A 21,435-nucleotide genomic window follows, 5' to 3' on the forward strand; every position below is an offset into this window, starting at 1 on the left:
GCGCGGGCTGGCCGGAGGCAAGCTGCGCTAGCGACGGAACCAGACGGGGACGGGCCGGCAGGGCGCTGCGGGCAGGAGGCAACCTCGGGGAGGCCAGGGCGGCACGACCTGGCGCGGCGACGGCGGAAACCGGAGGCGGTGCCGACGAGGGCTGACTGGAGGCGCTAGCGGGAGGCACGGGAGCACGGGAGCGGCGGCTGGCGGCGGCGCGCCGGATGGGCTCGGCCGGGCGGCAACGAATACGCCGATTCAATGCAGATGATGCGCATGATGCGATGATGACACGACAAATAAAATAAGCCACACGACGAAAACGGAAAGAGAGGGGAATCTTCTGGAACGTCGGCATCGGGCTGTCACATGTGCCTTCGAGGTAACATCCACCTCTCTAACGGTGACTAGCTTCCCTCCAAGAAAGTGAACATCGGGATACATCTTTGTCTCAGTGACCTTGGTTATCCTTAACCCTAACTCCTTACTTGTGGTTTACTTGTGTTACTTGAGCATACATACACTGCATATTGTTTGTGTGCTCATTATATTGTGTTGGCTATTTCTTGTACAAGATTAATCATTCAAGCATACCCTCTATATCCACACGTTCATATTTGCAGCCTTTGATATATCGTGTGATATAGTGTGATCTAGTATCTTGTGTTGTTTCACCTACTTGTCGTGTGATATAGCTCAAGTAAGTTTGTGTAACTTACCTGTGCTTGTTAGTAACTGTATTGTGTCCATCTTGGTAGATCGTGTTGTTGATACACGTTGCAGTGCCTAGTGCATTTAGAATTTGTGCTTGGCAAGTACCCTCTTAGTTTATTTCCGCATTAGGTTCAAGCCAAATCCGAAGAAATTTTTAAATAACCTATTCACCCCCCTCTAGGCGTCATCGAGGTCTTTTTCAACATTACACAAAAATAACATCCTGAAACCTCATCAAAAAGAAAGAAAAAATGATTGGACTAGGCAGCAGCGCCGCACGAAAGTCTTGCCGTGCGGCGGCTCCTACAGACTAAGCAGACCTGCCACATGCAAGATTTCCTTTGATGTTTGAAATTTAAAAAGTTTTATCTACAAAATCGTTAATTCAATCGGTGATCCATTTTCATCATTGACTTTCTCGCGTCGAGTTCTTCGAAACTAGATCTCATGTCACATGTTCCGTCAACTATTTTGTTCGTTCATACTTACCATATTTTTTGACTCACTTGCCATATTATTAACCACTTACTTGTCTAAAAAAATAACTTGATTGTTACTTTTTAATATTGTTTCGTACAAAGCCTTGTAATAGTTTTCATCATACATGCTATAAAAAGCATCTAGTAGGTTGTGTTTGTCAAATTAAATATGCCAACTTGTCATATTTACATACAACTTTGTCAGAAAACTATTTTATGTACTTCTTAGTTTAACTGTGTCAAGTTGTCATATTTACAAACGATGACCAAAAAAGATTTTTTGTGGTCATCGGTTTTAAATATGTTGAGTTGTTATATTTTTGCGCATGATCGCCTAAAAAAAGTTGTTTGTGCTTGCCAGTTTAATTATGTCGAGATGTCATATTTATACGGAATTTCCAAAAATATGACGATTAAGTTATTTTTATCACAGAAGTAAGTACTTCCTTCGTCCCAAAATTCTTGTCTTAGATTTGTTTAGATATGAATGTATCTAGTTAAGTTTTAGTATTTAGATACATCAATTTCTAGACAAAGTTAAGACAAGAATTTTGAAACGGAGGAAGTAGTTACTAATATGACAAGTAAATGCAACAAATGTGGTAAGTAGGAGCAAAAAATTTTTATCGAAACATGTCGACATGAGATTTAGTTTTAAAGATCTCCCCGCGATAAAATCAATGGTGAAAACGGGTCATTGATTGAGATAACTGTTTGAAAGATAAATCTTTTTTAAATGCAACCCTACTTTCGACTTACGCGCATCAGCGGAAAAGCAACCGTCAGTTTAGATTTTTTCAAGAAAAAAAGATACTACGATGTTTTGTGTCTGCACATCCAGATTCATGGAATCAACGGGTTGATCACTTGGCCGGCGAAAACCACGACGCCGCTGAGCTCCTCCCTGATCAAGAACATGAATGGGTGGTCGGCCACGAAGTCCACGACCTGAACCTGCGCCCTCACCGCCGCGGCGCCAAAGGACGCAACAAGGGCAGTCGCCGCGGCCGCCTCCGTCCCTTCCTCGTTCACCTCGACGAAAGACTGGTGATAGACGGCCGACACGACGAGCGGCGCCGCCGAAGCCAGCATCTCCGATAAGTCGGCGGCGAGGGGCGAGAACGGCAGGCGCAGGCCGAGGTCCTGCAGCAGCTCGGTCGCGTTCGTCCTGCACGATACGGTGAACTTGGGCACCTTGAAGGCGCCCACGGGGACCTCGGCCATCAGCGTCGTGGAGGTCTCCAGCAGCGCCGGGTCGGACCCCAGCCTGTGCAGCAGGCCCTGCAGGCCGTCGCGCTCGTCCGGGAGGTAGATGTACATGGAGAAGAGCCGGCGCTCGCGGCCGCTCGCGTAGGGGAGCCTCAGCACCTTGTAGCCGAAGCGGCAGGCGACGTGCTGCTGGCGGTCGCCGCTCGACATGAAGGGCGCGCGGACGCGGCCGCCGGCGGGGAGGTAGAAGGTGTCGTCCAGCGTGAGCCGCGGGTCGAACCTGCGGCACCAGGCGCCCTTGAAGTAGAGCGCGTTCCCGAGCACGGCCAGCGTCGCGCCGTTGACGGAGCCCTCGGGCAGGAGGCCCTTGATCCGGCCCGCCGTCGCGCTCTCGAACCACTGGTTGATCTGGGCTCTCGCCTCCTCCGGCTGTATAACAATCATACGCAAATCGTGAGTCGATCGTTGCGAATTTCGTGGAGAAAGTTGCGGTTGCAGCTCACCATGTCCTTGAAGGACGCCGGGTGCGCCTGGGCGCGGTAGTGCTGGGAGACGACGGCGGCGTAGTCGGCCTTGAGGCGCATGGCGGCGTCGACCCACACGCCGTTGGCGAACCGCACCCTGGGCCCGCCGTCGTCGCCGCCGGGGGTGTCGGAGAGCACGCGCAGCGCGACGTGGGACGCGAGCGCGGCGTGCGCGCGGCCGCCGGCGGGGCCGAGGAAGGCGACGATCTCGTCGAGCGTGGCGCCGCGGGCGCCCGCGCCGAGCAGCGTCAGCACGGCGTGGATGGAGAGAGGGGAGACGGCGAGGTTGGCGCCCGACGCCGACGCCTTGCCGCCGGCGAGGTGGCGGAGCACGCGCATGGCGAAGGCGGCCTCGTCCCTGGCGGCCTCCGCGAGCTCCATGGCCGGCCTTGGCTCTGGTCGGTGGGTGGGTGGGCGCGGGTTTTGGTTGCGACGGCGAGGCCGCGAGGGGTTTGGCTTCGGATTTTTGTACTTCCGTACAGCAAATGGTGCGTGCGTTGGACGCGAGGTGTTGTGCCGCGTCGCGTTGGTAGGGACGCTTCGGGTTTCCCTTCTGCCTACCACAGGTTCCACGTTGACGGGTTGCTTACGATTTAGGCTGATGTACTCTACAATCTTTTCTCAGAAATTTGACTTGTACTTTGGTAAAAAAGGGACCGAAAATGTCAAACGGAGACCGAACTCCATGAAGGATTTTATTTAAAAACTTTAAAATTCAAAGTATTCAGTCTTAAAAATTCTGAAAATAAATACACATATACCTAAATACATGATGTACAGATGTGCAAATTTTCAGGTCTAAATACATTAAAATGTGAGCTACACCAAAAGGACAGATATGAAGCTTTTTTAGCATATGTACTGTTCATCTTCAAAGTTCATCATTTTATATTTTTTGTGCAGCTCGCAATTCAAGGTATTTCATCTTGAATTTTTTCACACATACACTTTACATCTTTGCATACATGTGTATTCTTTTTTTCATATTTTTAAAAATGAAATTTATGAAATTTATTTTTTTCAAAACAAAGGGCTCCATGGAGCTCGGTCTTCAAAATGCCCTACTCAAAAGGGACCTTCTTTGATTCAATACCTTCTTCAAGTGTGACACACTTGTGAGTGGGGCGTTTTGGAGCTGGACTCTATGGGCTGCCCAAAATGAATTTAAACTGGCTTTCCTTCTCTAATTGGTGAATATGGCTAAGGATAACCTGTATCAATGCTTATTGGAGGGGACATTAATATCCTTAGGTACGAGCAAGAGAAAAATAATGACCGCTTGGACACTAATTGGCGTTTCCTATTCAATGATGTCATAGGCAGTTTAGATCTTCGAGGGACCGGTATGTGAGGACGACAGTTCACCTGGGCTAATAACTGATCTACGCCGACATACGAGAAGCTTGATAGGATACTCATGGATACCAAATGGGAACTAAAATATCCTCTCATAACTGTGCGAGCCCTAGAGCATATCGAGGCATTATCGGGTCATGAACCCATCATTGTAGATTCTAGTTCTATGAACCCACATGCACGTTGCCCTTTCAAATTTGAGTTGGCATGGCTGCATCGGGATGGATTTATAGACATAGTCAAGAATGTTTGGGAGAACCCACCGTTGGTCGTACGCCTATTCAGAGATGAAAATTTTAAAATAAGAACCATGCGACGTCACTTCACTTGATGAGCAAAACACACCAACGGGATATTTAAAAAGGAAAAACCAATGATTGTATACCTTTATTGATTACCTCGATAAAATTGTAGAGATGCGCATGTTATCGCATCAAGAGGAGATCAAATACTACCAGAGACCTAAAGCTGATTTTATTTTGATGGGAGACAATAATACAATATACTTCCAATTGGTTGCCAATGGGCAACATAGGAAGAAATGTATTTACACCCTCCAACAAGATGAGGGATAGATCGAAGGTCACGAGGAGCTCAAAAAGTATATCACCAAATACTACAAATCTCTGTTCGGGGCACCGACTGAAGGGAACTTCTCTTTAGACGAGACCCACATTGGGGAACGTGTCAGAAAATAAATATTTTCCACACTACGAACACACCCAGGATCACTATGGAGATGCATACAAGGTTTTGATCCGATCATTACCGACTCATAGCGCAACGGAAGAAGAGTTGATGAAGATCATCGGTGCAGATCCCCACAACTAGGATTTACAACCTCCCAACCACGAGGTTGTTCTTCCTCGGACAACCATTCGGGAGGCGATCGAAAAGTCCCTTGGACGGTGTCACGGACAGCCCTTCGGGGGGCGGTCAGACAGTCCCTCGAATGGTGTCATGGACATCCCCTTGGGAGGACTCTCGAACAAATCCTTGAAGCTTTCAAAGGTTTCAGACTTGAGTTTCATTAAATAGACATACCCATATCTCCTTAAGTCATCAGTGAGGGTGAGAACATAACGATAGCCACCACGAGCCTCAACGCTCATAGGACCGCATACATCGGTATGTATTATTTCCAACAAGTTGGTTGCTCGCTTCATTGTTCCGGAGAACGGAGTCTTGGTCATCTTGCCCATGAGGCACGGTTCGCATGTGTCAAGTGATTCAAAATCAAGAGACTCCAAAAGTCCATTTGTATGGAGTTTCTTCATGCGCTTGACACCGATATGACCAAGGCGGCAGTGCCACAAGTATGTGGGACTATCATTATCAACCTTACATCTTTTGATATTCACACTATGGATATGTGTAACATCACGTTCAAGATTCATTAAGAATAAACCATTGACCAGCGGGGCATGACCATAAAACATATCACTCGTATAAATGGAACAACCATTATTCTTAGATTTAAATGAGTAGCCATCTCGCTTCAAGCAAGATCCCGATACAATGTTCATGCTCAAAGGTGGTACTAAATAACAATTATTAAGGTTTAGAACTAATCCCGAAGGTATATGTAGAGGTAGCGTGCCGATGGCGATCACATCGACCTTGGAACCATTCCCGACGCGCATCGTCACCTCGTCCTTTGCGAGCCTCCGCTTATGCCGTACTTCGTGTTTTGAGTTGCATATGTGAGCAACAATACCGGTATCAAATACCTAGGAGCTACTACAAGCGCTGGTAAGGTACACATCAATAACATGTATATCATATATACCTTTGACATTGTCGGCCTTCTTATCCGCTAAGTACTTGGGGCAGTTTCGCTTCCAGCGACCGGTCCCCTTGTAATAATAGCACTCAGTCTCAGGCTTGGGTCCTTTCTTTGGCTTCTTCCCGGCAACTGTTTTATCGGGTGCGGCAACTGCTTTGCCGTCCTTCTTGAAAGTCTTTTAACCCTTGCCTTTCTTGAAACTGGTGGTCTTATTCACCATCAACACATGATGTTCTTTCTTGATTTCTACCTGTGTTGATTTCAGCATTGGATACAACTCGGGAATGGTCTTCTCCATCCCTTGCATGTTGTAGTTAATCACAAAGCCCATATAGCTAGGTGGAAGCGACTGGAGGATTCTGTCAATAACCGCGTCATCCGGAAGTTCAACTCCCAGCTTAGTCAAGCGGTTGTGCAACCCAGACATTCTGAGTATGTGCTCACCGACATAGCTATTCTCCTCCATCTTAAAGCCGAAGAACTTGTCGGAGACCTCATATCTCTCGACCCGGGCATGAGCTTGGAAAACCAGTTTCAACTCTTGTAACATCTCATATGCTCCATCTTGCTCAAAACGCCTTTGAAGCCAGGGTTCTAAACTGTAAAGCATGCCGCACTGAACCACAGAGTAGTCATCACTCCACAACTGCCAGGCGTTCATAACGTCCTGGACTGCTGCGGAATGGGAGGGTCACCTAGCGGTGCACCAAGGACATATGCCTTCTTGGATGCAGTGAGGATGAGTTTTAAGTTACGAGCCCAGTCCGCATAGTTGCTATCATCGTCTTTCAGCTTGGTTTTCTCTAGGAACGCGTTGAAATTGAAGTTGACATGTGCGTTGGCCATTTGTTCTACAATATTTGTAAAGACATTTTTAGACTAAGTTCATGATAATCAAGTTCATATAATCAAATTATATAATGAACTCCCACTTAGATCGACATCCCTCCAGTCATCTAAGTGATACATGATCCAGTTGACTAGCCCGTGTCCGGTTATCACGTGAGACGAACTAGTCATCAATGGTGAGCATCTCCATGCTGATCGTATCATCCATACGACTCATGTTCGACCTTTCAGTCTCTCGTGTTCTGAGGCCATGTCTATACATGCCAGGCTCGTTGAGTCAACCTAAGTGTTTTGCGTGTGTAAATATGACTTACACCCGTTGTATGCGAACGTTAGAATCTATCACACCCAATCATCACGTGGTGCTTCGAGACAACGATCCTTCACATCGGTGCACACTTAGGGGAATACTTATCTCGAAATTTGAGTGAAGGTATCATCTTATTTACTACCGAAGTTCTAAGCAAATAAGATATAGAAACATGATAAACATCACATGCAATCATATAGTGACATGATATGGCCAATATCATCTTGCTCCTTTGATCTCCATCTTCGGGGCACGACATGATCATCATTGTCACCGGCATGACACCATGATCTCCATCATCATGATCTCCATCATTGTGTCTCCGTGAAGTTGTCTCGCCAACTATTACTTCTACTACTATGGCTAACAGTTAGCAATAAAGTAAAATAATGACATGGCGTTGCATCTCATACAATAAATTAAGATAACTCCTATGGCTCCTGCCGGTTGTCATACTCATCGACATGCAAGTCGTGAATCCTATTACAAGAACATGATCAATCTCATACATCTCATATGTAACATCACATCCTTTTGGCCATATCACATCACATAGCATACCCTGCAAAAACAAGTTAGACATCCTCTAATTGTTGTTGCAAGTTTTTACGTGGCTACTATGGGTTTCTCGCAAGAACGTTTATTACCTACGTGACAGCCACAATGTTGAAATGCCAATGCTATTTACCCTTCATAAGGACCCTTTTCATCGAATCCAATTCGACTAAAGTGGGAGAGACAGACACCCGCTAGCCACCTTATGCAACAAGTGCATGACAAGCAGTGGAACCGCTAGCGTACGCGTAAAGTCGGTGCGGGCCGCTTCATCCCACAATACCGCTGAAAAAATATAGAACTGGTAACGACAAGCAATTGACAAAATCATCGCCCACAACTTTTGTGTTCTAATCGTGCATGGAATCTACGCATAGAACCTGGCTTAGATGCCACTATTGGCTAACATAGCAGTAATTAAAAAAAGTTCCTACGTCATACCATGATCTATCTAGGATAAACCAACAACGAGAGAGGTTGTAGAGCATCTTCATACCTTTGAAGATCGCTAAGCGGAAGCGTTACTAGAACGCGGTTGATGGAGTCATACCCATAGCGATCCAGACCGCGGAAGATTCCAATCTAAGCGCCGAACAACGGCGCCTCCGTGTTCAACACACGTGCATCCCGGTGACATCTCCTACGCCTTGACCCAGCAAGGACAGAGGAGAGGTTGAGGGAGAGCTTTGTCAGCATGATGGCGTGGTGACGATGGAGCTTCGTGGTACTCCGGCACGGCTTCTCCAAGCGCTACGGAGGACGAGGAAGAAGAGAGGTAGGGCTGCACCGAGGGAGGATGAAACTTGTGTGTCTAGCAGCCCCAAACCGTCACATATATATAGGGGGAGGAGGAGGAGGGTGCTCCACCCCTAGGGTTTTCTTAGGTGATGCGGAAGCCCTTAGATGGGAGGGGTGGCGGCCCAAGTGGAGGAGGAGGCGGCGCCCTAGGGTGGCTTTCCACCCAAGGCAACCCCCACGCCTAGGGTTAGCCCTCCCTTACCCTCTTGTGCGCCTAGGGCCAAGGTGGGTGGCGCACCAGCCCACCTAGGGGCTGGTTCCCATCCAATTTTGGCCCACGTAGCCCTTCGGGGCTGGTGGCCCCTCCCGGTGGACCCCCGGAACCCTTTCGGTGGTCCCGGTACAATACCGACGATTCCCGAAACATTTCCGGCGATCAAATCTCTACTTCCTATATATGAATCTTTATCTCTGGACCATTCCGGAACTCCTCGCGATGTCCGGGATCTCATCTAGGACTCCGAACAACCTTCGGTAACCACATACCATTCCCATTACAACCCTAGCGTCATCGAAACTTAAGTATGTAGACCCTACGGGTTCGGGAAACATGCAGACATGACTGAGACACCTCTCCAGTCAATAACCAATAGCGGGATCTGTATACCCATGTTGGCTCCCACATGTTCCGCGCTGATCTCATCGGATGAACCACGATGTCGGGGATGCAATCAATCCCGTATGCAATTCCCTTTGTCTACCGGTATGATACTTGTCCGAGTTTCGATCGTCGGTATCCCTATACCTTGTTCAATATCGTTACCGGCAAGTCTCTTTACTTGTTCTGTAATACATCATCCCGTGGCTAACTCCTTAGTCACATTGAGCTCAGTATGATGATGCATTACCGAATGGGCCCAGAGATACCTCTCCGTCACACGGAGTGACAAATCCCAGTCTCGATCCGTACCAACCCAACAAACACTTTCAGAGATACTTGTAGTGCACCTTTATGATCACCCAGTTACATTGTGACATTTGATACACCCAAAGCACTCCTACGTTATCCGGGAGTTGCAAAATATCATGGTCTAAGGAAATGATACTTGACATTAAAAATGCTTTAGCAGACGAACTACACGATCTTGTGCTATGCTTAGGATTGGGTCTTGTCCATCACATCATTCTGCTAATGACGTGATCCTATTATCAATGGCATCCAATGTCCATGATCAGGAAACCATGACCATCTATTGATCAACGAGCTAGCCAACTGTAGGCTCAGTAGGGACATGTTATGGTCTATGTATTCACACATGTATTATGGTTTCTGGTTAATACAATTATAGCATGAATAATAGACAATTATCATGAACTAGGAAATATAATAATAACCACTTTATTATTGCTTCTAGGGCATATTTCCAACAGTCTCCCACTTGCACTAGAGTCAATAATCTAGTTACATTGTGATAAATTGAACACCCATAGAGTTCTGGTGCTGATCATGTTTCGCTCGTGGAAGAGGTTTAGGCAACAGATCTGCGACATTCAGATCCGTAAGTACTTTACAAATATCTATATGTCCATCCTGGATGTATCCACGAATGGAGTTGAAGCGACACTCGATGTGCTTGGTCTACTTGTGAAACTTGGGCTCCTTGGCAATGGCAATAGCTCCAGTGTTGTCCCACAAGAGAGTCATCGGACCCGACGCAGTGGGAATCACTCCTAGGTCGGTGATGAACTCCTTCATCCATACTCCTTCCTGTGCTGCTTCCGAAGGAGCTATGTACTCCGCTTCACATGTAGATGCCGCCATGACGCTTTGCTTGCAAATGCACCAGCTCACTGCCCCACCATTCAGTATATACACGTATACGGTTTGTGACTTGGAGTCATCCGGATCTGTGTTGAAGCTAGCATCGACGTAACCCTTTACGACGAGCTTTTCGGTACCTCCATAAACGGGAAACATATCTTTAGTCCTTTTCAGGTACTTTAGGATATTCTTGATCGCTGTCCAGTGATCCACTTCTAGATCACTTTGGTACCTCCCTACCAAACTTATGGCAAGGTTTACATCAGGTCTGGTACATAGCATGGCATACATAATAGAGCCTATGGTTGAAGCATAGGGGACGATACTCATCTTTTCTCTATCTTCTGCTGTGGTCGGTCGTTGAGCAGTGCTCAACCTCACACCTTGTAATACAGGTAAGAACCCCTTCTTGGCCTTATCCATATTGACCTTCTTCAATATCTTGTCAAGGTATGTGCTTTGTGAAAGACCTATGAGGCGTCTCAATCTATCTCTATATATCTTGATGTTGGGGAACGTTGCATGGGAAGCAAAAAAATTCCTACGCACACGAAGACCTATCATGGTGATGTCCATCTACGAGAGGAGATTAGATCTACGTACCCTTGTAGATCGCTAAGCGGGAAGCGTTTAAGAAACGCGGTTGATGTAGTGGTACAACTTCGTGATTCAAATCACCGTCGTCCCATGATCCGTTCCGATCTAGCGCCGAACGGACGACACCTCCGCGTTCAGCACACGTACTGCTCGATGACGATCTCGGCCTTCCTGATCCAGCAAGAGAGATGGAGAAGTAGATGAGTTCTCCGATAGCGTGACAGCGCTCTGGTGGTGGTGATGATTTACTCCTGCAGGGCTCCGCCCGAGCTCCGCAGAAATCCGATCTAGAGGTAAAACTACGTGGTATAGGCTTGAGTTGCACGTGGCAAAAGTTGTGTCTCAAAAGCCCTAAAACCACCAGTATATATAGGAGGAGGGGAGGAGATAGCCTTGGGGCTCAAGGAGCCCCAAGGTGCGCCGACCGAAGGAAGGAGGTGGACTCCCACCCCAATTAGGTTTGGGGAAGGAGTCCACTCCTTCCTTCCCACCTCCCTCTTTCCTTTTTTTCCTTTGGTATTTTTCCACTTGTGGTGCCATGGCCCTATTGGGCTGGCCCCACCAGCCCACTAAGGGCTGGTGCGCCACCCTAGGGTCACTGGGCTCACTCCCGGGTGGGTGGGCCCCTCCCGGTGAATACCAGGAACCCATTCGTCACTCTTGGTACACTGCCGGTAATGCCCGAAACTTTCCGGTGACCAAACGAAACCATCCTATATATCAATCTTCGTCTCCGGACCATTCCAGAAACCCTCGTGACATCCGTAATATCATCCGGGACTCCAAACAACATTCGGTAACCACACATATAACTCAACTATACTAGAACATCATCGAACCTTAAGTGTGCAGACCCTGCGGGTTCGAGAACTATGTAGACATGACCCGAGACACTCCTCGGTCAATATCCAATAGCGGGACCTGGATGCCCATATTGGATCCTACATATTCTCCGAAGATCTTATCGGTTGAACCTCAGTACCAAGGATTCATATAATCCCGTATGTCATTCCCTTTGTCCTTCGGTATGTTACTTGCCCGAGATTCGATCGTCGGTATCCGCATACCTATTTCAATCTCGTTACCGGCAAGTCTATTTACTCGTTCCGTAATACAAGATCCCGTGACTTACACTTAGTCACATTGCTTGCAAGGCTTGTTTGCGATGTTGTATTACCGAGTGGGCCCCGAGATACCTCTCCGTCACACTGAGTGACAAATCCCAGTCTTGATCCATACTAACTCAACGGACACCTTCGGAGATACCTGTAGAGCACCTTTATAGTCACCCAGTTATGTTGCGATGTTTGATACACACAAGGTATTTCTCCGGTGTCAGTGAGTTATATGATCTCATGGTCATAGGAATAAATACTTGACACACAGAAAACAATAGCAACAAAACGACACGATCACATGCTACGTTTATAGTTTGGGTCTAGTCCATCACATGATTCTCCTAATGATGTGATCCAGTTATCAAGTGACAACACTTGCATATGGTCAGAAAACCTTAACCATCCTTGACCAACAGGCTAGCCAACTAGAGGCTTGCTAGGGACATTGTTTTTCCTTAACCATCCACACATGTATCTATGTTTTCATTCAATACAATTATAACATGGATAATAAATGATTATCTTGAAACAGGAAATATAATAATAACTATTTTATCATTGCCTCTAGGGCATATTTCCAACAGTCTCCCACTTGCACTAGAGTCAATAATATAGTCCTCACATTGCTATGCGATTTACATTGTAATAAATCTAACACCCATACAGTTCTGGTGTTAATCATGTTTTGCCCGTGGAAGAGGTTTAGTCAGCGGATCTGCTACATTCAGATCCATGTGCACTTTGCAAATATTTACGTCCTCTCCTTCGACGTAGTCGAGGATGAGGTTGAAGCGTCGTTTGATGTGCCTGGTCTTCTTGTGAAACCTTGGTTCCTTTACTAAAGCAATGGCACTAGTGTTGTCACAGAACAGAGTTATTGGATTTTGTGCGCTCGGCACAACTCCAAGATCTGTCATGAACTCCTTCATCCAGACACCCTCCTTAGCTGCCTCCAAGGCAGCCATGTACTCTGCTTCACATGTAGAATCTGCTACGACGCTTTGCTTCGAACTACACCAGCTTACCGCACCCCCATTAAGAATAAATATGTATCCGGTTTGAGACTTAGAGTCACCCGGATCAGTGTCAAAGCTTGCGTCGACGTAACCCTTTACGACGAGCTCTTCGTCACCTCCATAAACCAGAAACATTTCCTTAGTCCTTTTCAGGTACTTCAGAATATTCTTGACCGCCGTCTAGTGGTCCACTCCTGGATTACTTTGAAACCCGCCTGCCATACTTATGGCCAAGCTGACGTCTGGTCTAGTGCACAACATTGCATACATGATAGAACCTATGGCTGAAGCATAGGGGACGAAACTCAGTTGTTCTCTATCTTCCGCAATTGCTGGGCACTGAGTCTTACTCAATTTTATACCTTGTAACACTGGCAAGAACCCCTTCTTGGACTGTTCCATTTTGAACTTCTTCAAAACTTTATCAAGGTATGTGCTTTGTGAAAGTCCTATCAAGCGTCTCGATCTACCCCTATAGATCTTAATGCCTAGAATGTAAGCAACTTCTCCTAGGTCCTTCATAGAGAAACTTTTATTCAAGTATTCCTTTACGCTCTCCAAAAACTCCACGTTGTTTCCAATCAACAATATGTCATCCACATATAATATTAGAAACGCCACAGAGCTCTCACTCACTTTCTTGTAAATACAAGATTCTCCAACCACTTGTATAAACCCAAATGCTTTGATCACCTCATCAAAGCGCTTATTCCAACTCTGAGATGCTTGCACCAGTCCATAAATGGATCGCTGGAGGTTGCATACTTTGTTAGCATTCTTTGGATCGACAAAACCTTCGGGTTGCATCATATACAACTCTACCTTAAGAAAACCATTAAGGAACGCCATTTTGACATCCATCTGCCAGATTTCATAATCGAAAAATGCAGGTATTTCTAACATGATTCGGACGGACTTAAGCATCGCTACCGGTGAGAACGTATCATCGTATTCAACTCCTTGAACTTGTGAAAAACCCTTTGCCACAAGTCGAGCTTTATAAATGTTCACATTACCGTCTGCGTCCGTCTTCTTCTTAAAGATCCATTTGTTCTGAATAGCCTTGCGGCCTTGAGGTAATACTTCCAAAGTCCACACTTTGTTTTCATACATAGATCCTATCTCGGACTTCATGGCCTCCAGCCATTTTTTGGAATCCGGGCCCACCATTGCTTATTCATAATTCATAGGTTCATTGTTGTCTAACAACATGAGTGATAAGACATGATTACCGTACCACTCAGGAGTAGTACGTGATCTTGTCGACCTGCGTGGTCCGATAGGAACTTGATCCAAAGTTTCATGATCATCATCATTAAGTTCCTCCTCAACCGGTGTCGCTTCGACACAGGTTTCCCCTTGCCCTGCGCCACCATCTAGAGGGATTAGAGGTTCGACAACCTCATCAAGTTCTATCTTCCTCCCACTCAATTCTCTCGAGAGAAACTCCTTCTCAAGAAAATCTTTGTTCTTAGCAACAAACACTTTGCCCTCGAATTTGAGATAGAAGGTGTACCCAACTGTCTCCTTTGGGTAACCTATGAAGACGCACTTTTCTGCTTTGGGTTCCAGCTTTTGAGGCTGAAGCTTTTTGATATAAGCATCACATCCCCAAACTTTAAGAAACGACAATTTTGGTCTTTTGCCATACCATAGTTTGTATGGTGTCGTCTCAACGGATTTTGATGGTGCCCTATTTAAAGTGAATGCAACTGTCTCTAATGCATAACCCCAAAACGATAACGGCAAATCGGTAAGAGACATCATAGGTCGCACCATTTCTAACAAAGTACGATTACGACGTTCGGACACACCATTACGGTGTGGTGTTCCAGGCGGTGTCAACTATGAAACAATTCCACATTGTCTTAAGTGAGCACCAAACTCAAAACTCAGATATTCACAACGCAGGAACTTGATCTTCTTGTTATGATGATTTTCAACTTCACTCTGAAATTGCTTGAACTTCTCAAACGTTTCAGACTTGTGCTTCATCAAGTAGACATATACATACCTACTCAAATCGTCGGTGAAGGTGAGAAAATAACGATATCCGCCGCGCGCCTCTACACTCATTGGACCGCACAAATCGGTATGTATGATTTCCAACAAGTCACTTGCACGCTCCATTGTTCCGGAGAACAGAGTCTTAATCATCTTGCCCATGAGGCATGGTTCGCATGTGTCAAGTGATTCAAAATCAAGTGACTCCAAAATCCCATCGGAATGGAGTTTCTTCATGCGCTTTACACCAATATGACCTAAGCGGCAGTGCCACAAAAACATGGCGCTATCATTGTTAACTCTACATCTTTTTGTCTCAATGTTATGTATATGTGTATCATTGCTATCAAGATTCAATATGAACAATCCTCTCACATTGGATGCATGACCATAAAAGATATTACTCATAGAAATAGAACAACCATTATTCTCTGACTTAAACGAGTAACTGTCTCCCAATAAACAAGATCCAGATATAATGTTCATGCTTAACGCAGACACTAAATAACAATTATTTAAGTTCATAACTAATCCTGATGGTAACTGAAGTGAGACTGTGCCGACGGCGATTGCATCAACCTTGGAACCATTTCCCACGCGCATCGTCACTTCATCCTTTGCCAGCCTTCGTTTATTCCGTAATTCCTGCTTCGAGTTGAAAATATGAGCAACAGAACCGGTATCAAATACCCAGGCACTATTACAAGAGTTGGTTAAGTACACATCAATAACATGTATATCAAAGATACCTGATTTTTCCTTGGCCGCCTTCTTATCAGCCAAATACTTGGGGCAGTTGCGCTTCCAGTGACCCATTCCCTTGCAATAGTAACACTGTGTTTCAGGCTTAGGTCCAGCCTTGGGTTTCTTTGTCGGATTGGCAACAGGCTTGCCGCTCTTCTTGGAGTTACCCTTCTTGCCTTTGCCGTTTCTCTTGAAACCAGTGGTCTTATTGACCATCAACACTTGATGATCTTTCCGGAGTTCTGACTCTGCGACTTTCAGCATCGCGAATAACTCACCAGGTGACTTGTTCATCCCTTGCATGTTATAGTTCAACACAAATCTCTTATAGCTAGGTGGCAATGACTGAAGAATTCTGTCGGTGATAGCCTCTTGCGGGAGTTAAATCCCGAGCTCAGTTAGACGGTTTGAGTACCCAGACATTTTGAGCACATGTTCACAGACAGACGAATTCTCCTCCATCTTGCAAGCATAGAATTTATCAGAGGTCTCATACCTCTCGATCCGAGCGTTCTTCTGAAAGATAAACTTCAACTCGTGGAACATCTCATATGCTCCATGACGCTCAAAGCAACGTTGAAGTCCCGGTTCCAAGCCATACAAGACTGCACATTGAACTAATGAGTAGTCCTCCTTACGTGTTAACCAGGCGTTCAAAACATCTTGGCTAGACGTAGCGGGTGGTTCATCTCCTAGCGCAGCATTAAGGACATAATCCTTCTTCCCAGCTTGCAGGAGCAGCTTTAGATTACGAGCCCAGTCTACAAAGTTGCTTCCATCATCTTTCAACTTAGCTTTCTCTAGGAACGTATTAAAATTCAGGGTTGCTACTGCTTGATCAATTGACCTACAACACAAATATTGCAAAGTGGACTTAGACTATGTTTAAGATAATTAGAGTTTAACACATCAAATTATTGATAAACTCCCACTCAAATAGTACATCTCTCTAGTCATTTGAGTGATACATGATCCAAATTCACTAACTCAAGTCCGATCATCACGTGAGTTGAGAATAGTTTCAGTGGTAAGCATCTCTATGCTAATCATATCAACTATACGATTCATGCTCGAACTTTCGGTCTCATGTGTTCCGAGGCCATGTCTGCACATGCTAGGCTCGTCAAGTTTAACCCGAGTGTTCCGCGTGTGCAACTGTTTTGCACCCGTTGTATGTGAACGTTGAGTCTATCACACCCGATCATCACGTGGTGTCTCGAAATGACGAACTGTCGCAATGGTGCACAATCGGGGAGAACACAATTTCATCTTGAAATTTTAGTGAGAGATCACCTTATAATGCTACCGTCGTTCTAAGCAAAATAAGGTGCATAAAAGGATTAACATCACATGCAATTCATAAGTGACATAATATGGCCATCATCTTGTGCTTCTTGATCTCCATCACCAAAGCACCGGCATGATCTTCTTGTAACCGGCGCCACACCATGATCTCCATTATCGTGCCGCCATCGAGGTTGTCGTGCTATCTATGCTATTACTACTAAAGCTACGACCTAGTAATATAGTAAACGCATCTGCAAACACAAACGTTAGTTTAAAGACAACCCTATGGCTCCTGCCGGTTGCCGTAGCATCGACGTGCAAGTCGATATTAACTATTACAACATGATCATCTCATACATCCAATATATCACATCATGTCATTGGCCATATCATATCACAAGCATACCCTGCAAAAACAAGTTAGACATCCTCTAATTTGTTGTTGCATGTTTTACGTGGCTGCTATGGGTATCTAGTATGATCGCATCTTACTTACGCAAAAACCACAATGGAGATGTGCAAATTGCTATTTAACCTCTCTCCAAGGACCGCCTCGGTCAAAACCAATTCAACTAAAGTTGAAGAAACAGGCACCCGCCAGTCATCTTTATGCAACGAGTTGCATGTTAGTCGATGAAACCAGTCTCTCGTAAGCGTACGAGTAATGTCGGTCCGGGTTGCTTCAATCCAACAATACCGCCAAATCGAGAAAAGACTAAGGAGGGCAGAAAATTGAACATCAACGCCCACAAAACCTTTTGTGTTCTACTCGAGATAACATCTATGCATGAACCTAGCTCATGATGCCAGTGTTGGGGAACATTGCATGGGAAACAAAAAAAATCCTACGCACACGAAGACCTATCATGGTGATGTCCATCTACGAGAGGAGATTAGGTCTATGTACCCTTGTAGATCGCTAAGCGGGAAGCGTTTAAGAAACACGGTTGATGTAGTGGTACAACTTCGTGATTCAAATCACCGTCGTCCCACGATCCGTCCCATGATCCGTTCCGATCTACCGCCAAACGGACGGCACCTCCGCGTTCAGCACACGTACAGCTCGATGACGATCTCGGCCTTCTTGATCCAGCAAGAGAGACAGAGAAGTAGATGAGTTCTTCGGCAGCGTGACGGCGCTCCTGTGATGGTGATGATCTACTCCTTCACGGCTTCGCCCGAGCTCCGCAGGAATCCGATCTAGAGGTAAAACTACGTGGTATAGGTTTGAGTTGCACGTGGCAAAAGTTGTGTCTCAAAAGCCCTAAAACCACCAGTACATATAGGAGGAGGGGAGGGGCTAGCCTTGGGGCTCAAGGAGCCCCAAGGTGCGCCGACCGAAGGGAGGAGGTGCACTCCCATCCCAATTCGGTTTGGGGGAAGGAGTCCACTCCTTCCTTCCCACCTCCCTCTTTCCTTTTTTCTTTTCTTTCCTTTGGTGTTTTTCCACTTGTGGCGCCATGGACCTATTGGGATGGCCTCACCATCCCACTAAGGACTGGTGCACCACCCTAGGGTCACTGGGCTCACTCCCGGGTGGGTGGGACCCTCCCGGTGAATACCCGGAACCCATTCGTCACTCCCGGTACACTCCCGGTAATGCCCGAAACTTTCCGGTGACCAAATGAAACTATATATCAATCTTCGTCTACGGACCATTCCGGAAACCCTCGTGACATCCGTGATCTCCTCCGGTACTCCGAACTATTGGGGAACGTCGCATGGGAAACAAAAATTTTCCTACGCGCACGAAGACCTATCATGGTGATGTCCATCTACGAGAGGGGATGAGTGATCTACGTACCCTTGTAGACCGTACAGTAGAAGCGTTAGTGAACGCGGTTGATGTAGTGGAACGTCCTCACGTCCCTCGATCCGCCCCGCGAACAATCCCGCGATCAGTCCCACGATCTAGTATCGAACGGACGGCACCTCCGCGTTCAGCACACGTACAGCTCGACGATGATCTCGGCCTTCTTGATCCAGCAAGAGAGACGGAGAGATAGAAGAGTTCTCCGGCAGCGTGACGGTGCTCCGGAGGTTGGTGATGATCTCGTCTCAGCAGGGCTCCGCCCAAGCTCCGCAGAAACGCGATCTAGAGGAAAAACCGTGGAGGTATGTGGTCGGGCTGCCGTGGAAAAGTCGTCTCAAATCAGCCCTAAAACCTCCGTATATATAGGGGGAAGAGGGGGAGCCTTGCCTTGGGGCTCAAGGAGCCCCAAGGGGGTCGGCCGAGCCAAGGGGGGAAGGTCTCCCCCCAAACCGAGTCCAACTTGGTTTGGTGGGTGGAGTCCTTCTTCCCTTTCTCACCTCCTCCTTTTTTTTTCTTTTCTATTTGATTTTCTTCCTATGGCGCATAGGGCCTTCTTGGGCTGTCCCACCAGCCCACTAAGGGCTGGTTTGCCACCCCCAAGGCCTATGGGCTTCCCCGGGGTGGGTTCCCCCCCGGTGAACTCCCGGAACCCATTCGTCATTCCCGGTACATTCCCGGTAACTCCGAAAACCTTCCGGCAATCAAATGAGGTCATCCTATATATCAATCTTCGTTTCCGGACCATTCCGGAAACCCTCGTGACGTCCGTGATCTCATCCGGGACTCCGAACAACATTCGGTAACCAACCATATAACTCAAATACGCATAAAACAACGTCGAACCTTAAGTGTGCAGACCCTGCGGGTTCGAGAACTATGTAGACATGACCCGAGAGACTCCTCGGTCAATATCCAATAGCGGGACCTGGATGCCCATATTGGATCCTACATATTCTACGAAGATCTTATCGTTTGAACCTCAGTGCCAAGGATTCATATAATCCCGTATGTCATTCCCTTTGTCCTTCGGTATGTTACTTGCCCGAGATTCGATCGTCAGTATCCGCATACCTATTTCAATCTCGTTTACCGGCAAGTCTCTTTACTCGTTCCGTAATACAAGATCCCGCAACTTACACTAAGTCACATTGCTTGAAAGTCTTGTGTGTGATGTTGTATTACCGAGTGGGCCCCGAGATACCTCTCCGTCAGACGGAGTGACAAATCCCAGTCTTGATCCATACTAACTCAACGAACACCTTCGGAGATACCTGTAGAGCATCTTTATAGTCACCCAGTTACGTTGCGACGTTTGATACACACAAAGTATTCCTCCGGTGTCAGTGAGTTATATGATCTCATGGTCATAGGAACAAATACTTGACACGCAGAAAACAGTAGCAACAAAATGACACGATCAACATGCTACGTCTATTAGTTTGGGTTTAGTCCATCACGTGATTCTCCTAATGACGTGATCCAGTTATCAAGCAACAACACCTTGTTCATAATCAGAAGACACTGACTATCTTTGATCAACTGGCTAGCCAACTAGAGGCTTGCTAGGGACAGTGTTTTGTCTATGTATCCACACATGTAAATGAGTCTTCATTCAATACAATTATAGCATGGATAATAAACGATTATCTTGATACAGGAATTATAATAATAACTATATTTATTATTGCCTCTAGGGCATAATTCCAACACGAACAACGTTTGGTAACCACACATATAACTCAACTATACCATAACATCATCGAACCTTAAGTGTGCAGATGCTGCGGGTTCGAGAACTATGTAGACATGACCCGAGAAACTCCTAGGTCAATATCCAATAGCGGGACCTAGATGCCCATATTGAATCCTACATATTCTTCGAAGATCTTATCGGTTGAACCTCAGTGCCAAGGATTCATATAATCTTGTATGTCATTCCCTTTGTCCTTCGGTATGTTACTTGCCCGAGATTCGATCGTCGATATCCGCATACCTATTTCAATCTCGTTACCGGTAAGTCTCTTTACTCGTTCCGTAATATAAGATCCCGTGACTTACACTTAGTCACATTGCTTGCAAGGCTTGTTTGTGATGTTGTATTACCGAGTGGGCCCCGAGATACCTCTCCGTCACATGGAGTGACAAATCCCAGTCTTGATCCATACTAACTCAACGGACACCTTCGGAGATACCTGTAGAGCACATTTATAGTCACCCAGTTACGTTGCGACATTTGATACACACAATGTATTCCTTCGGTGTCAGTGAGTTATATGATCTCATGGTCATAGGAATAAATACTTGACACGCAGAAAACAATAGCAACGAAATGACACGATCACATGCTACGTTTATAGTTTGGGTCTAGTCCATCACATGATTCTCCTATTGATGTGATCTAGTTATCAAGTGATAACACTTGCATATGGTCAAAAAACCTTAACCATCCTTGATCAACTGGCTAGCCAACTAGAGGTTTGCTAGGGACACTGTTTTATCTATGTATCCACACATGTATCTATG

The 21,435-nt window shown here is 46.1% G+C and overlaps 1 protein-coding gene across 1 annotated transcript; it reads right to left on the bottom strand.

The window, feature by feature from the left end:
* Positions 1-1,885: 1,885 nt before the first annotated feature.
* On the bottom strand, positions 1,886-3,345 carry LOC123440293 (serpin-Z1-like). The gene is made up of 2 exons (XM_045116871.1): positions 2,897-3,345; positions 1,886-2,822 (listed from the first exon to the last, which is right to left on the bottom strand). The coding sequence occupies exons 1-2, from the start codon at positions 3,296-3,298 to the stop codon at positions 2,028-2,030; spliced, it is 1,197 nt and encodes a 398-aa protein (XP_044972806.1). The 5' UTR covers positions 3,299-3,345; the 3' UTR covers positions 1,886-2,027.
* Positions 3,346-21,435: the final 18,090 nt, after the last annotated feature.

The sequence above is a fragment of the Hordeum vulgare genome, chromosome 3H (genome assembly GCF_904849725.1).
Source record: "Hordeum vulgare subsp. vulgare chromosome 3H, MorexV3_pseudomolecules_assembly, whole genome shotgun sequence".
Classification (NCBI taxonomy): domain Eukaryota; kingdom Viridiplantae; phylum Streptophyta; class Magnoliopsida; order Poales; family Poaceae; genus Hordeum; species Hordeum vulgare.

Bases quoted from the DNA above. Each gene is read 5' to 3' on its own strand.
- LOC123440293 (XM_045116871.1), bottom strand. From the start codon at position 3,298: ATGGAGCTCGCGGAGGCCGCCAGGGACGAGGCCGCCTTCGCCATGCGC. The intron at 2,823-2,896 runs GTGAGCTGCAAC...ATTGTTATACAG, and splicing joins CGGCGTCCTTCAAGGACATG to CCGGAGGAGGCGAGAGCCCA.